Here is a 16,400-nt window from a genome sequence, read left to right as displayed (position 1 = left end):
CTGGCTGACCTCTGAGTGCACATCCCAGGGCCAGGGGTGGTTGGGGCGGGCTCTGGAGTTGGCACAGCAAGAGCCACAGGGGAGGACGCGCAGGACCAGCTGAGGCTGAGGGCCACGGGAGGGTGGGGCCTGGAGAGCTGCGGAAGGTGCCAGGGGCAGGCCAGGGGCCCTCAGAGTCTCCAGCCAGCTCTCCCCTGGGGGCTCCGGTGTGCAGGTTTCTCAGGGGGAGGGGGGAGGGGTGCGGAGGGCCTTCGTCTGAGCCAGGCCTGGGCCGCGCGTCAGGTGCCCGCTGATGGGCTCCCTGGGGGCCCTTCAGAGCCAGAGGAGCAGGACAGGCCTGCCTGGGGGCGGTCAGTGACCTGTGCCGCTGCCCATCAGGCCCGAGGCGAGATGATGAGGGTGTCGCAGCCCCCGCCCCCCCATCATGCCGTGCAGTTCCCAGGCACGAGTAGCAGACGTCGTGTGACCCAGGCACCACGCGTAACCACCGGGAGCCTTGGGGTCCCCGTCCGTCAGCTGCGAATCCCGGCATACAGCTCCTGACGTGGCTGGGAAGATTGCAGCAACGGAGGTGGAAGCGCGGCGAGAGGAAGATTAGCTGCTGTCGTTAACCTCCACCACCTCCACCCCGAGCCAAGCCCCACCGTCGACGCCGGTCCTGCTCACTGCCTCACTCTGGCAGTGCCCAGACCCCTCCCCACCTTGTGGAGGAAGTGGCAGTGACGAGAGAGTGACGAAGGGAACACAGAGCGCGGCAGGTCCCATTTATTGTAATTTTAAAGACAGCAGAATGAGAGGAAGGCGTCCTCCTCCCCTGAAACATACCCGTCCTCTCTGCCCTCAGGGCCCAGCACAGGGACGAGACCCTCACACCCCGCAGGTCCCCTGAGGGCAGCACTCCAGTGTGGGGCTGGGGAGGGGAAAGGGATACTTTATGCCAGGCGGGGGAGCTGGGACAGGAGGGGAGACGTGCACCCTCACCTCTTGGCTCCATCCCTCTCCCCTGGGACCTGGTGTTGCCCCCAGACCTGGGGTGGGCTGGCAGACAGGGCTCATGCAACACTGAGTGGGCAGGAGGTGGCACGGAAACCCGGCCCCACTACCCTTTGGCAGGGCGGGAGGGCTAGAAGGGGCCATGCTGGCCACAGCGGGTCCAAACAGAAGTGTCTGCAGTGTACACACAGGAGGGTTGGAGAGGGGCTCCCTCTGTCCCAGGCTGCGCACAGGGATGAGAGAGGGGAGGTACAGGGGAACTGCCACGCTGGGGGCAGGGTCCAGGCCAGCCATGCCACCTGAGTGGGGCCCCGCGTGTGCCAGGTGCTCGGGCTACTCCTTGGCACGGCCGATGAGGGTCAGGATGTACAGGAAGATGTTGATGATGTCCGTGTACAGGTTCAGCGCGGCAAACACGTACTCCTCCGGGCTCAGGGACAGCTGCTTGTTCCCCAGCAGCAGCTGGGTGTCCACTGCCAGGAACTGCAGTGGCAGCACGGTCACGTGGAGAGACATCCCCCCCGCCCAGCCTCCCGCCCCCGCCGCCCGCCCCCGCCACTCACGCAGGTGAAGAGCAGAGCGCCGAGCGAAGCGTACACGATCTCCAGGATGCGGTTCCGGACAAAGATGCAGAGGACGGCGAAGACGACGAGCACCACCATGCTCACCAGGAGCACGCCCATGCACGAGGTGAAGTCGTAGCGGGTCTGAGGGCACAGGGGCGGACAGGAGGCCCTGCGTGCCGCAGCCTCGCAAGGCCTCTGGGCCCCCAGGGCCGGCGGCCCTGCCCTGGGGGGCCCCTTACCTGCATGGAGAAGATGACCACCGTGAAGCAGACGGTCGTGGTGATGCCTACGGCCATGATGACCGCCTCAGTATTGTAGAAGCTGGCGATCATGCCCACCATGTAGGACAGGCTGACGGTCAGGATCGACTGAGGGGAGATGGAGCCTTGAGCACGTGGAGCCGCTGCCGCACTCCCACCCCCACCCCCGTCCCCCTCTGTCGCTCCAAAGCATGAGTCATGGGGTGTGAAGGCCTGGCCCTGGGGGCCAGGGGCTCAGGGTCTGGGGGTTACCAGTGCAACGAGGTTCCAGGGGTGCTTTCGCCGGAAGTCCCCACAGCAGCTGAGGACAATGAGGGAGATGAAGAAGACGGCGTAGGAGACGTAGTAGGTCCAGACGTTCTCCCGGACAAAGCCCTTCACCTCCCCGACGAAGGTGAACACGGCCACGGTGGACAGAGTCACGGACAGCTGCAGCGTCAGCACCAGGAACACCTGGGGAGGGAGGCGGCTCAGAGCTCCGGCCAGCACAGCTGCCCACGCCCTCCCCAGCCCCTGTGGCCCACCTTCCGGATGAAGGCCTGCCGGATGCTCTTGTCATCCCAGTTGGTGGCAGGGAAGTCCTGGTTGTCGTAGTAAGATGGGGGACCCTCCTCGTGATAGTTCCCATGCTGAGGTGCTGAGGAGCAGGACGGGCTGGGTCAGCGCCCCTTACTGGTGCCAGGAGCCCCTGCCCTCCCCCTGCCCTCCCCTGCCCCTGCCCCACTACTCACAGCCAGAATCCTGTGCCGGGAAGGCCTGTGGTTGTCCATAGGGGTTGGGGGGAAAGGGGCTCTGTGGATACGGCCCCTGAGGGTAGCCCCCTTGGGGGTAGGGGCCCTGAGGGTAGCCTCCTGGGGGATAGGGGCCCTGGGGGTAGCCTCCTGGGGGGTAGGGACCCTGAGGGTAGCCCCCCTGGGGGTAGGAGCTGGGGCCCTGGGGATACCCTGGCTGGCCATAGGGGGAAGGCTGAAATGGGGGCTGTGGGTAAGGGGCCCCTGGGTAGGGAGGCAAGGAGGGCTGTGGCCCCCCAGGGTATCCAGGGTTGGGGGGAGGATAGCTGTCCCCGGACACCAAGAAACTCTTTTCATGGGACATGGCCTCAGGTTCTGTGGTCTCCCCCTAGAGGACAGAGAGAGAACAGTTAGCCCTGAGGTGACAGGAACCAGCCAGGGGCCTTTCCACCTGCTACCAGGAAACGGGACGGAAGGAGGGGGTTTCGTGACCTTTGCCCCAGGGCTGTCTGGAACCCGAGCTGGGGGGCCAGGAGAGGCGGGTGGGTATCGGGTGGCTGGGCGTGCAGCTTCAGGAGGGGCCAATACAGGCCGACCCCAAAGATGGAGGAGGGGATGGACGAGGGGATGACTTTGGCAGCCTAGGGATTTTGGGCTTCTGCCGTTTCCTGCAAGCAACTGGAGGGGCCGTCTCACCGCGGCTGGCCTCTCCGGGTCACAGCTCAGCGCGGGCCGGTGCTGGGGGCGCGGTCGGGGAGGTGCGGGGGTGTGCCCGGACCCTCCCCTTCACATCCCGCCCCTTAAGCAGCTTTAAGGGGCCAGAGCCGGCGGCTATTTCTATCCCAGGAAATCCCCACGCCATCTGTGACCAGCCAGAACCCTGACCCCCCTCCAAGAGCAGGGCCCGAGCGTCCCTCGCTCCCGGGGTGGGGGCAGCAGGCCTGGATCGGCTGCCGGGGTGCCTGCCAGCGGGGTACGCCAGGAACAGCGGGTTGCGGGGGGGGGGGGGATGGAAGCGACCAGAGGGCGTGCGGGGGAACAAAGCGGACGTGGGGGCGAGGCGGGCGGTGGTGGCGGCCACGGAACCCGCACCGAGGGCGGGGTGGGCCCTCCTGCCCGTTCGGGGAGCGCTCGGACCGCCCGTCCGCCTGTCGCCGCAGTGCGCCGCCCCCGCCCGCCCTGGGCCCTCCGGCTCCCCGGCCCCGCCGCCACCACCCCCCGGCCCCCGCGGGCCGCGCGCCCGGCCGGACCGACCGACTGACCCACCGCAACGCCTGTCTGCTGCGCAGGGCCCGCGCGGGGGCGGCAGCGGCCGGCCGGCTGAGCGAGTAGACACGCTGCTGGGCTTGGGCCGGGGACTCACCAGTCGCGCGAGTCGCCTCAGGCCTGGGCGCCGGGTGTCCGCTGCGCGGCCGCTGTGCCCGCGCCCGCACCCGCACCCGCTCCGCGGCCGGCTGGGCTGGGCCTGCGCCTGCGGCTCGGGAGACGCAGCGGGGCCTTGTGACGGGGCGGGGCCGGCGGCGCGGGGGCGGGGCCGTGGGCTGGGCTCCGCGGGGAACGCGGGGGCTTCTCCCGGATGGACCCTGCCCGACTGGGTCGCCCTGCTGGCTTCTTTCCGAGCCCCAGGCCCGAGACCCGAGTCCCGTACTGTCCGCTGAGGGGTGGCCTTGGGCCGTGAGGGCTGTAGACCTCTGGAGGCTGAGACCTAGCCTCTCCAATTTGGGTCAGGGAATTTTGAGAAATTTATTCTTAAATCTGGGATTTGCTAAGTCTGACAAGCACTCTCCATCCCTCCTTGGCCTTAAAACTCCGCTTCCCCTTTCATCCAAGTCTATTCCAAATCAAGAGGCCTAATTGTTTAAATGCTCTATCCTCTCTATGAAACCAGTCCAGGTCCCTACTAGACCAGTTATCCTTACTTGTCTTTATCACAGAACCACAAAGCTGTAAGGGTGGCATTCTTAGCCCTGTTTCGCTGCTAAGGGGCTGAGGCTTAGAGATGCCCCAGGACTGGAGGCCAAGTTAAATTCCCTCGGCTTCAGCGGTCCTGAGGAAGTGCTGCCTGCCACCGCCAGGGACATCCCTGCAACGTGGTCTCCTGGAGCCCTCTGCAGGAGTGCCTCTCCACCTGGGGCCTGGGGATCTTACTGTACTTTCCGGCCTTTCGGATAGTGGCCTCTCCCAGGCCCAGCAGTGATTGGGAAGAGGCTCTGTCCTGTGCAGCTGGTGTGTGCTGGTTCGTCGTTGAACAGCAGGCCCCAGGGAGGGGAAGCCCTGATCTGCACCTTTGCACTTGTCCTTCACATAAATACCCCATCCTGGCTGATTTCAAGCGACCACCAGTTTAACAACTGATTCACAAAGATTCCTGAAAATTGAACAATGTAGTCATGATGTGAGTTGCTCCAGCACACTGCCGCCTGTGGTAGCAGGGATTGGTGTAATAAGTAAATTATACAGTATGTTAGAAGATGATGAGTTCTGTGAGAGGAGAAAATATAGAGCAGGCAGGGGTGACTTCAGGTTTTGTAGAACTAGATGCTCATACAATTTGAGGGGTCTTTTTGAAGAAAAATAATTTAAGATGACAAATGTGAAGTTGAGGCCAGGGCCCTAGGAGGGGCCCGTGCAAGTCACAGTTCCTTGAAGAATTTTAGGTTCAACTTGAATCTGCCACCAAGAACCTGGTAAGGTGAATCAGGGGGAGGGGTGGCCAGGTGGCTCTGTAGGAGAGGCTGGTCTGGGAAGAGGGAAGGGCCAGTGCAAGGGCATTGGGGTGGGAGGGTCTGCTGCACTGGATGACAGCGGACGGGGGATGCAGGAGGGATGCGGCAGAAGGGACTGGGGCCCGGTCAGTCCAGCCTGGCAGGTCCTCCAAAGGACTTTGGCTTTACTGTGGACCCAGCTGTAGCAGCTGTCGGTGCCACTTATAAGGCTCACCCTGCTCTCTGTTGAGGATGGACAGTGTGAGTGGGCAGGAGTGGCAGAGAGAGATCAGTTAAGAGGTCAGAGTAGTGACCCAGGCAAGAGATGATGGAGGCTCAGATCAGGGTGCGGGCAGCCAGTGTGCTGGGTGTACAGCTCGGGGCACAGACTGGACAGGTCCTCAATTCCTTGGAGAAGTAGCAGGGGCAGAGGCTGGGTTTTAGTGGCTGAGGGATAAGTGGGAGGTGCGAGATGGAGAGCAGTGGGGGGCACAACTCTCTGAGAGGCTGGAAGCCAATGGAGCACAGGCAAGGGGGGTACTCGGCGGCGGGAGGGATTGTGGATTGTAAAGGTGCAGCCGAGCATGAGGCTCCGCGTCCCCTCTGTCCCCTCTGTCACGGGGATGCGCTGCAGCAAGGCCCGTGAGCACAGCATCAGCCCCTTCTGCGGTCAGCCTTGGTGCCGCCGCCACCTCTGAGGACAGCGTAGGCTGGGGAGGCGGTGGGGGGTGGGTGGTGCGGTGGGGGCGGGAAGGAAGGCTGTGCTGGGATGGAAGCTCTCATAGGTCAGGAGTGGGAGCTGCCGACCCACCCTTGCGGAGTGGGAGGTCGGTCACCTGTATGTTGTTTAAGGGTGAGTGCGGTGCCGTTGCCCAGGTTGCTGGGGAGAGTTGAAAGCCAGCCTTAGCCGGGCCAGCCAGGGCCCCAAGGTGCTCGTGCAGTGGGGGAGGGTAACACGGAGGCTTGAGGTCTTGAGTGGAGGGCGATGATTCGAGTCCCCCGTGTGGATATACTAGGGAGGGCCGTACTGAGGTTCACAGGGAAGGGCCGGTGGGAGTGGAGGACCGCGAGCGGACACTCCCCCCACCCTGCCAGCCGCTGGGCTGAGGTCAGACAGATGGGGCGGGTGGGCTGGGCTGAGGAGCTGGGGGTGGGGCTGGAAAGTTCTGCAGGAGGGGCCTGAGAAGGGAAGCACCTGAGAGGCAGCCACTCGGCCCCAGCACTGCGGGCCCCTCCCTCCCTCCAACGGTTTCACTTTTGTTTTCTTGTCCCAGCCCTTCGGCTTCAGGGCGAAAGGGAAGGAGTCCGGCGGAAGGCCTGGGCTGCGGCGGCCCAGGCAGCCGGGGGAGCGTGAGTGCGGGATGTAGGCCAGCCCCACAGTGAGGGGGGTGCCAGGGAACGCTGCCCAGGGGCCTGCGAGGGGTGAGGCGGGGCTGTGGGCTGCTACCCCACCTGCTCCTCCGGCCCAGGCTGTGATGATGGACGAGGAAGAGGCGGAGCTGAGGGCAGCAGTGGAACTCAGAGGCCTGCCCCCCGACGTCCCAGACGAGCTGCTCACACTCTACTTCGAGAACCCTCGAAGCTCTGGGGGTGGCCCGGTGTCGAGTTGGCAGAGACTTGGCCGCGGGGGCATCCTCACCTTCCAGGAGGCTGCAGGTGAGGGGACCCACGCAAAGGGGCAGCCTGGGCCCCCATCGGCCGCCGGCCCTGACACCCCTCCCCCTGCCTGCAGATGCAGCGAGGGTCTTGGCCCAGGAGGAGCACATTCTGCACGGCGCTCGGCTGAGCCTGCGGCCAGCCCCACCACGCGCCCCTGCGCGCCTGCTGCTCCAGGGGCTGTCTGCTGGCACGGGACCCCGGCGCCTGGAGCAGTACGTCCAAGCCCTGCTTTGTGCCGCAGGGCAGCCGGTGCAGCCGTGCCGTGCCCTGGCCAGTCCCCGACCAGACCGGGCCCTGGTGCAGCTGCCCAAGCCCCTTTCAGAGGCAGGTGAGAGGCGGGATTGGGGCGGGCGTGCCTTTCAGGGGAGATGCCCTGAGCTGACTTGCACCCTCCCCACAGAAGCCCGAGTCCTGGAGGAGCACGCCCAGGCCCTGAGCCTGGAGGGGGCCGAGGTCTCCCTGGCCTGGGTGCCCCAGGCCCGGGCGGTGCGTGTCGTGGGGGGCAGCCCCCCTGCAGACCTGCTGCTGCTGGAGCTGTACCTGGAGAATGAGCGCCGCAGTGGCGGGGGGCCCCTGGAGGGCGTGCGCAGCCTGCCAGGGCACCTGGGCACCATCGCTTCCTTCCAGCAGTGGCAGGGTGAGTGGGGCTGGACAGGGCAGCCCACCCTCCCTATGCCTTGGAGCCCTGACGACTTCTGTCCTTTCCCTTCCTCCAAGTGGCCGAACGGGTGCTGCAGCGGGCCCACCAGCTGCAGGGTTCAGAGCTGAGCCTTGTCCCGCACTACGATGTCCTGGAGCCCGAGGAGCTCAGCGAGCACACCAGTGGAGGGAACCGCTTGGCCGAGTTGGGGCCTGGGGCCCCCAAGCATGCTCTCCTGGAGGCTGGAGGGCCAGCAAGGGCACAGAATTGTGCAGGGAATGTGACATTGGGCTCTGAGGAGGCACCGGGGCAAACAGGAGCCTCTCTGAGGACAGGTCCTCTCTGGGACAGGTCCTCGCTGGGACAGGCCAGGCCAGTCAGCTCAGGGCCCGTGGGGTCTTCAGAACAGGAGGGGCTGGTGAGCCCAGGGCCTACGGGGTCTCCAGGCCCAGGGGAGATCGCTGTGGAGTCTCTGGAGCAGGTGGCGTCGATGAGCCTGGGCCCTGTGGGGTCCCCGGGGCAGGAGGGCCTGGTGGAGACAGTGCTGCCGACGGAGCTGGGAGCAATGCGCTTCATTCAACTCTATCATGAGGACCTTCTTGCTGGCCTGGGAGACGTCGCCCTCTTCCCGCTCGAGGGATCAGATATGACTGGATTTCGGGTACGCGACCCCTGAGGATTCCTCACCTCTACTACTGGGGGCTCTGGCTGCCTTTCCTGTGCCCTAAACCTGCCAACTGCTCCTCCTCACCCTGCCCCATGGTCCTGCAGCTCTGCGGAGCCCTCGCCCCATGCCAGGCAGCCGAGGAGTTTCTGCAAAGTCTGCTGGGCAGCGTTAGCTGTCACGTGCTGAGCCTGAAGCACCCAGGCAGCGCCAGGTTCCTGCTGAGCCCAGAGGGGCAGCACCTTCTGCGGGGGCTGGAGGCTCAGTTCCAGTGCGTCTTTGGGACAGAGCGTCTGGCCAGGGCTGCCCTGGATACAGACCTGGGAGAGGTAGACATGGAGCCCTCCCCTCCCCTCCCCTCCCCTCTTTCACACCTCAGTCCTCCGTACCTCCTCCACCCTTGCTCAGAGGCCTGGGAGGGGTATGTGTCCATGGGGTACTGGCATTCTTTCCCAACAGGTGGACCCCACTGAGGCCCTACAGGCCCTCCCTGGCCACTCCCACACCCTGTGGCCTCCAGACAATATGGACGGTGACCAGGAGAATATGAGCCTAGGTAGGGCTCCCTGGGGACCCTGGCACATCCTGCGGCCCTTTCTTGACCTCACCCTCCGCTGCTCTGCCCTGTGACCATATACCCTCTAACCCCCCTCCACCTTCCACGCGTCCCCTGACTAGTCCTCTCCTCAGCCCCATTCTGGCTGGACTTGACCCCTGACCCGGTGCCTCTCCCTGTCCCCAGAGGAGGTCCGAGAGCTGCTGGCCGCCCTGGAGGGCCTGGACGGGGAAGACTGGCTGCCCCTGGAGCTGGGGGAGGAGGAGCCTGAGGGGCAGCCGGAGGAGGAGAAGACTCCCAGGGCTGGGGAGGGGCCCGTGGCCCCCAGCACCGGGGCGCCCGGGCGGCTGGAGGAGGAGGCCGAGCTGCAGCTGGCTCTCTACCGGTCACTGGAGCCACAGGGCCAGGCGGCCGAGCGGGAGGAGGCTGTGGCGCTGCAGCGGGCCCTGGCCCTCTCCCTGCTGGAGCTGCCCCCGCTGCAGGAAGAACAGGAGCTCCGGTGTGGGGGGCCTGGTAGCTGGGCCCAGCTGGAGGTGCATGCGGCCTTTGAGCAGGATATGGATGAGCTGGACCGGGCCCTAGAGGCGGCCTTGGAGGTGCACCTCCGGGAGGAGACGGTGGGGCCCCAGGGCTGCGTGCTGCCCGCGGAGCTGTGCGCCCGCCTGGAGCGGCGCCACGGCGTGAGTGTTGCCCTTCGTGGTGACCGCACCGTCCTCCGTGGCTTTGGGACCCAGCCCACCCGTGCGGCCCGCCACTTAGCAGCGCTGCAGGCTGGCCCCCGGGATCAGAGCTTGGCCTTTCCCTTGGCGGCTTCGGGCCCCACTCGTGAGTCTGCAGCCCGCGCGGGGGAGGGCAGGGTGGACCGGTGCCCCAGGCATGGCCCGCACCCCCTTTCTCTCTGTGTGTCAGTGCCACAGCAGAGGCCGAGGGAGCCCTTGGGCAGGCTGGAGTGTGTGGCCGAGAGCAGCAGTGAGTTCCAGACGGTAGTGCAGGCCTTCTACGACACACTGGACGCTGCCCACGGCAGGATCCGTGTTGTCCGGGTGAGTCCACGCCCTGCCTTGCCAGCCCCTGGCCTCCTGGGCTCCTGGCACCATTTTTGCCTTGCAGAGCCTGTGGGCTATCACTCTTGCCTACGTCAGGATCGGCTGGCCAGAAGCTGCCCAGCAGGCTGAAAGCTGTCGGGGGCAGGGGAGCAGCAGGGCTCTGCAGCCCCGTTCCCTGCCCGAAGGGTGTTCACGAGTGTGCGGCCCGGGAGGCAGAAGGCCGTAGAGCTTAGGGGGTCCCAGCACAGGTCCCCACTTCGCCGGTTCCAGCCCGATGCCTCCACAGTTTCCTCCTCTAGAGCATGGGGTGGTGATGCCATCTCGTGGCTACTGTGAGGATGACTCATTCCAGCAGTTGTTCCGGGTGCTGTTCTGGGGCCCGTCTGCCTCCCAAGGGGTCTGCTCCAGCAGGAAGAGGGCTGGCTGCAGCGAGGCAGCCTCTTCGTACATTTTCACTTGTTGAATGTGGCAACTCTGAGCACGGTTGGGTTGCGGAAAGGGCTGGGCACCATGGGTGGGGGACCCGAATGAAGCTCTGGGAGCCCCAGGAGCCCTGGCCACCCAGGCAGGTGGGAAGCAGAGGCTGAGAAGGAGGGGCTTGGAGGCGGGGCGCTGGAGGCAGCGAGGGCCAGAGCGCCTGCAGGGCCAGAAGGAAGGACTGAGGAGGGGCCGTGTGCCAGGCAGGGGCGGAGAGTGACTGGGAGGTGAGAGCTGGGCTCACGGCGCGGGTGAAGCCAGGTGGCCCTCTTGACTGTTGACGCGCCGACTTGTGGGTGGGTGGGCCTGGGGGCAGGGGGCGGTGAGCAGCAGTAGCAACCCGGATCTGGTCAGATACGCAGAACCTCAGGCCTTTCCCAGACCAGGCGCAGTCCGCCACCAGCACCGCCACCACCGCTTTCCTGGGGATGACCCCTGTAACTCTGGGTGGACTTAGCAGCTGTCACTTCTGCACTTGGCGAGAGGAGGACGCCCTGCACTCATGCCCCGTGCTCCTCCCGAGGCTCTGTTAGTCACGTGCGCTTGATTCTTCTAGCAGGACCTTTGTGACTTTACGTGGTACACTTGAGTCTTTTTTCCACTTAACGATTTTAGAGACTGTTTCTTGCCTCCCTGCACGGAAGATCAGGAGAATGGGCTTCCCTTCCCCCCTTTCACCTCCTCCTCCCTCTTCCGTCTCACAGTTTGGCCAGTGACATTATTTTGAAGTTGGCAAGGTTGACAAACAAACGTCATCTTCTATTCTGCATGGCATGCTTCTATTCCAAGCATGGACCTCCATGCTCGGGCCGTAGGTTGATCGACATATAATGACAATGAAAAAATATTTACCACTGGACCAGAGAGGAAAGGGGGAAATGAAAAACCTAGTTATTTAAACCATGTTGCATGAAAGAGAATATTCTAGGATTCAAGGACTAATGGCTCTTTTTTTTTTTTTAATAGACTTATTTTATTTATTTATTTTTTAGGCTGCGTCGGGCCTTCGTTGCTGTGTGCGGGCTTTCTCTAGTTGCAGCGAGCTGGGGCTACTCTTCGTTGCAGTGCACGGGCTTTTCATTGAGGTGGCTTCTCTTGTTGCGGAGCACAGGCTCTAGGCCTGCAGGCTTCAGTAGTTGTGGCATGTGGGCTTCAGTAGTTGTGGCTGGCGGGCTCTAGAGCGCAGGCTCAGTAGCTGTGGCGCACGGGCTTAGTTGCTCCGCGGCATGTGGGATCTTCCCGGACCAGGGCTTGAACCCGTGTCCCCTGCACTGGTAGGCGGATTCTTAACCACTGTGCCACCAGGGAAGCCCAACTAATGGCTCTTGATTTTGTTTACTTTCTTCCTTTTTCTCTGTGGTGCTTGGCTGCTGGCTTACTCTTGGTGACCCTGTCACCTTCTTGCATAGATTCCTTTTCTGTGTAGTAAAAGTATCTCCTTGAGTGAGTAGTCAACATTTTGAACTTTTAAATGGATTTTGCCTTTTGCAATTAGAAGTAATTTGCAACTATAATTTGATATTGGTATTTTTTTCAAACAAAAGATGCTATGTGTTTATTAAGACATTTCTGTTAACTTAAGCACAGCTGGTTCTTGCATACCTTAATCTGTCCTTATTTTGTCCTCACCATTAATAGGTTGGCTGGATATAGGGTTCAAGATCAAAATATGTTTTCCTTCAGATCTTTGAAAGACTTAACTCTTTTTCTTTCCTCCTTAAAATTTTTTGTTCTTGGAAAGGCAAGAAGAAAAAAAATCCTTCTATGGTCTCTTAGCATCCAGTATCGCTGGTGAGGACCCCAGTATGAAAACGTGAGGTTTTTTTCCATGTCTGTATGTCGACTTTGGGGTGTGCGTGTGTGTGTGTGCATGCGTGCGTCTGGACGCTTGTAGACTTTTCTTTCACTTTGAAGGTTGAAGTTTTCCCAGCAGTTAGGTGCCTTTCCACATTGTCTTTGGCATTTTATGGCAAGATCCTTTCCATCTGAAGATGCTGCCTTCAGCTCAAACTGTCTTCCATTAAGTCCTCACTTGCTCCCATCACCTGTTGGGTGTCTTCTTGTGGAGTTCCTACGACTCAGATCTTAGAGCTCCTCCCCCCTCCCTCATCTGTCCTCTCACAGTTCCCAACTCTTTTCTTTAGCTCTGCACTCTGAGTCCCTTCCTGAACTCCATCTTCATCATCTTATTATTATCCACACCCACTGGATGCAGTTCAGCAATTCCATTCTCAATGTAAGAACTCTCTAATTTTCAGACTGTTTCTTTTTCACAGTAGGTAGTCTTGTTTCCTGGATATAATATTCATTTGCATCCCTCTGAAGTGACTAGTTAGAATTTCTTTAGAAACTTTTTGGGTCCCTGAGCTGGCTCCTCTTCGGTTGACTACTGGGTTGGTCACCTTGGTCTCCCATCACTGAGAGGTCCGGGGCATCTCCTGGCGTTGGGAGTGAAGTCCTGCGGGCAATGCAGGCGGGGGGCTCAGCTTTTCTCTGCAGAGGCCTGGCTGTGGGTGCAGGGTTCTGGTGAGTGGATGGGTTGCCTACCTGCAGACCCCCCTGGAAGCCCTCCAATGCCACTTGGGGCTCGGTGGAGGTGGCGAACGTCCGCCTAATGTCTGCTACTGGGCAGAGCATGACAGGAGCTGTGAGGTCTCCCCAGGCCCTGAACTCCTCCAGGAGAGGGCTCTTGATTTCCGGGCTCAGCCCTGCCCTGTGGCCCAGGGGATACAGTAGCCTGGCTCTGACCAAGGCCGCCCGCAGGTGGAGCGTGTGTTGCACCCGCTGCTGCAGCAGCAGTACGAACTGCACCGGGAGCGCCTGGAGCAGTGCTGTGACCGGCGGCCGGCCGAGCAGGTCCTGTACCACGGCACGTCGGTGGCCACCGTCCCAGACATCTGCGCGCATGGCTTCAACCGCAGCTTCTGCGGCCGCAACGGTGAGGCCTGGGACCCTGAAGGGGCGCGGTCTCTGCCCACCGTAACCACCCTGACCCCCGTGCCTCCCTCCCCCCGCCGCAGGCACGCTCTACGGACAGGGCGTGTACTTCGCCAAGCGCGCCTCCCTGTCGGTGCTGGACCGCTACTCGCCCCCCGACGCCGAGGGCCACAAGGCGGTGTTCGTGGCGCGGGTGCTGACCGGCGACTACGGGCAGGGCCGCCGCGGGCTGCGGGCACCCCCCCCGCGGCCCCCCGGCCACGCGCTCCTGCGCTACGACAGCGCGGTGGACTGCCTCCCCCGGCCCAGCATCTTCGTCATCTTTCACGACACCCAGGCGCTGCCCACCCACCTCATCACTTGCAAGCGCATGTCTCGGTCTCCCCCTGGAGACCCCCCTGGGCTCTTGAGCAACTCCCCAGCCACCTAACCCTAGAGGCCCCGCCCCCTCGGCCCAGCCGCTGGCCTCCTGCTCCCCAGGCTCCCCGCTCCGCACAGCCCCACCGCACCCTTCCCCGCCCGAGCTGCCCCCGGGGGCGCCCCTGCCTCCTGCAGTGGTGCCCCATACGGGCGGCCGGCCGGACGAGGAGGGCTTGGGCAGGGTTCCCCGCTCCCCCCACCCTCGGGCTGGCCCAACCACCAGGGGTCAGCAGAGCCCAGGAGGAGGGGGGCCGGCCCTCGCCGGAGCGCGACTGTGTTGTTTAAATAAATGTGTACGTGAAACCAGGCGGGGGGACCTGCTGGAGCTTCGGGTCCGACCTGTTTGGGGGGTGGCTAGGGGCGGGGGCCGGGGCGCAGAGTCCGCTGGTGCTTTGGGGCAGCCCTGGGCAGCCGGCCGAGGCCAGACCGGGCCCGCACCCGAGCGACCCCGCGTCGCCTTAGTGTCACGCACGCTCCGCTCCCCTGACGACGTCTCCTTGCCGACCGGCCCGCCCTCTGCGCGCGGGGACGGGGCCGTGCCGGGCGGTGGGGGTGCGCGCGGGGGACGGTACCCGGGAGAAGCCGCGCTCGCGCTCCTGCCCCGCGCGCACTCGAGCGCAGGGGCCGCACGGGCGGCGCTCGGTTCGCGGCCGGGGCGGAGCTCCGGACTCGCCCCGCCCGCGCAGCCTGCGCAGCTCTCCCGGCACCAGCCGTCCGGCCGCACTGGCCGAGCCCAGCGGAGCTGAGCCACCGGGCACGTAAGACCGGGGCCGGGACAGAGAGGCGCGCGGCGGGTGGGAGCCGCGGGGTGGGGTAGGGGCTCTCCCTCCGCAGGCATCGCGGAACCAGAGGCTGCGTCGCGGCCCATCCTCCCTCGGGAGGACGCCACCTCCGCGCGCGGAGACTGCGGAACTGGACGGGCGGTGCCCGGGGTGTGGGCAGGAAAGGAGGCTGGGGTGGTGCGGCTGGCGGCGGGGCGCCGGGCGGGGGGCTGGAGCGGAGGCGCCCTGCGGACGGGCTGTAGGGGGCGGGGCAGGGTGGCCCCCAGCTCGGTGCCCGCCGTCTCCTCCCCAGCCCTTAGCCTAGGGGCGGAGGCACAGAGCCCACATTGTGCCCCTGCGCCAGCCCGGCCCCGCCGGGACAGAGCCCCATTCACCTCCTGCACGCCAGCGCTTGTGGGGCCCGGGAGCTGAGGGGCGTGCACGCGCGGGTGTGGGTGCCCTTCGGCAGCTCCGCGGTGCGGTGTGCGTGCCGCGCAGGGTGGGCCGCTAGAGGGGCAGCCCAGGCTGCCACCCAGCCTTGCCGCAGCAGAGCTCCCGCGGCCCACGCTGATGCGGTTCCGGCTATTTATAGGCCTTCACTGCGGAGACCGAGGTGGGACTGCGCTGGGGCTGGGGTGGGGTAAGGCGACGGGGAGCGCTATTGGCTCAGACAGCTTGGAGGTAGAGCCAGTGTGCGAGGTGCGGGGTCTGGGTCCTTCCCTGAAGACCCCTGAGGGGAGGGGCAGCAGCTAGTGGTTCCTCATGGCCTGGCTTGCTTGCTGACTCGAGGAGTAGAGGAGATGGAGTCCAGGTTTGGGATGGAGGGATCGGAGGCCAGTGTCCGAGTGACGGGGTGGAGGGGGGGATCAGTGTCCTCTGATTGGGTGAACCCCTGGGTGACAGCGTGGAGGGGTCAGTGTTTGGGTGACTAAGAGAAGGGAGTGGCAGTGAATGTTGGGGGGTGGGGGGTATCAGTGTCCCAGTGATAGACTGGAGGGAGTGAGGTCAATGTCTTGGTGTGGGTGGGGGGTCACCGTGTGGGTATTGGAGGAATGAGCTGGAGGGGGTGAGGCCAGCTGTGGATGGCTGCAAAGGGTTGTCCGTGTCTGGGTTGAGAGGGTCGGGGTTCAGTATGTAGATGAAGCGGGACATAGGAGTGGTGTGGGTGTCCGTGTCCAGATGACAGAGTGGATGGGGTGGGGTCCGTGTTTAGGTTAAGAATGTGGTGGGTCAGTATGCAGTATCCCCCCCATACACGGTGGTGTGACATCCCCCTCCCTCTCCAGGAGGCCATGTCGGGCGAGGACCACGAGGTTCGGGCAGTGGTTGAGGATGGCTCCAACGGAGGCAGCGGATCGCCCAGCCCTGGGGACACACTGCCCTGGAACCTGGAGAAAACACAGCGGAGCCGGCTAAGCGGAGGTGGCCCTGGGGGGAATGGGAGTGTCTTGGACCCTGCCGAGCGGGCAGTCATCCGCATTGCAGGTAACGACGCTGAAGAGCTTCGTCTGTCAAATTCATAAACATTTGCTTGTTGACTGAGCACGTGCTGTGTGCTCTGTACAGGTATAGGACTGGGATGAGAGACCTGAGGGTGATCTGCGGGTCAGAGGGGGCCTCTCCTGTCCCAGCTGATTGCATACAGCACAGCGCCACCTGCTGGCTCCACCCAGTCAGCTGCATGAGGCCTGAGGTTGAGCTTGCTGGGGTGGCACCATCACTGGTCTCAGGACAAGGGTCCAGTGCCCAGATGTGATGATGACACTTTCTTGGGATCCTGGGGCAAAGCCGCCTTCGAGGCCCCTGGTCTTGGCTGCCACCATGGGGGTGGGGTGGGTAGAAGCATATAGGAGCAGGAAAGGAGGGGCCACCTGTTTGGCGAGAGCCCCAGCCCCTCCCTGAGCCAGAGTCTGGCCGTGCCCTCTAGTAGCTGCCATTCTTGCGGGAGGATGGGGAAGGCCCAGTGCGAGGCCCCTGACAGTGTT

General features: G+C 63.8%; 3 protein-coding genes across 4 annotated transcripts in view; 2 read left to right on the top strand and 1 right to left on the bottom strand.

The window, feature by feature from the left end:
- Nucleotides 1-1,057: 1,057 nt before the first annotated feature.
- Nucleotides 1,058-4,012, bottom strand: GRINA (glutamate ionotropic receptor NMDA type subunit associated protein 1). Its single transcript, XM_068526198.1, has 7 exons — nucleotides 3,914-4,012; nucleotides 2,551-2,938; nucleotides 2,344-2,456; nucleotides 2,072-2,272; nucleotides 1,799-1,927; nucleotides 1,557-1,700; nucleotides 1,058-1,476 (listed from the first exon to the last, which is right to left on the bottom strand). The coding sequence occupies exons 2-7, from the start codon at nucleotides 2,912-2,914 to the stop codon at nucleotides 1,327-1,329; spliced, it is 1,101 nt and encodes a 366-aa protein (XP_068382299.1). The 5' UTR covers nucleotides 2,915-2,938; nucleotides 3,914-4,012; the 3' UTR covers nucleotides 1,058-1,326.
- Nucleotides 4,013-6,616: 2,604 nt separating this feature from the next.
- PARP10 (poly(ADP-ribose) polymerase family member 10) lies at nucleotides 6,617-13,957 on the top strand. Its single transcript, XM_068526112.1, is given in 10 exon segments — nucleotides 6,617-6,911; nucleotides 6,988-7,242; nucleotides 7,315-7,551; nucleotides 7,632-8,215; nucleotides 8,326-8,547; nucleotides 8,678-8,774; nucleotides 8,961-9,599; nucleotides 9,684-9,817; nucleotides 13,061-13,235; nucleotides 13,318-13,957. Coding segments are annotated over 10 exon segments (2,985 nt in total). The 3' UTR covers nucleotides 13,665-13,957.
- A 363-nt stretch (nucleotides 13,958-14,320) lies between these two features.
- Nucleotides 14,321-16,400, top strand: part of LOC137751474 (plectin) — a 59,638-nt gene continuing 57,558 nt past the window's right edge. The window contains exons 1-2 of one of the 2 annotated variants that reach the window (XM_068526072.1): nucleotides 14,321-14,412; nucleotides 15,702-15,900. In XM_068526072.1, coding sequence (XP_068382173.1) covers nucleotides 15,708-15,900 — 193 coding nt within the window. In that variant the 5' untranslated portion in view covers nucleotides 14,321-14,412; nucleotides 15,702-15,707. The remainder of the gene's footprint in view (nucleotides 14,413-15,701; nucleotides 15,901-16,400) is intronic. The other variant, XM_068526073.1, reaches the window with a different exon arrangement.

The sequence above is a fragment of the Eschrichtius robustus genome, chromosome 17, assembly GCF_028021215.1.
Source record: "Eschrichtius robustus isolate mEscRob2 chromosome 17, mEscRob2.pri, whole genome shotgun sequence".
Lineage (NCBI taxonomy): Eukaryota > Metazoa > Chordata > Mammalia > Artiodactyla > Eschrichtiidae > Eschrichtius > Eschrichtius robustus.
This window is presented reverse-complemented; position numbering and strand designations above follow the sequence as displayed.

What these genes read in the sequence shown, in the direction of transcription:
- GRINA (XM_068526198.1), bottom strand. Translation starts at nt 2,914, where the DNA reads ATGTCCCATGAAAAGAGTTTCTTGGTGTCCGGGGACAGCTATCCTCCC. An exon ending in CCCGGCACAGGATTCTGGCT is followed by an intron (nt 2,457 to 2,550) that starts GTGAGTAGTGGG and finishes CCTGCTCCTCAG; the next exon opens with CACCTCAGCATGGGAACTAT. An exon ending in GCGCTCTGCTCTTCACCTGC is followed by an intron (nt 1,477 to 1,556) that starts GTGAGTGGCGGG and finishes CTGCCACTGCAG; the next exon opens with TTCCTGGCAGTGGACACCCA.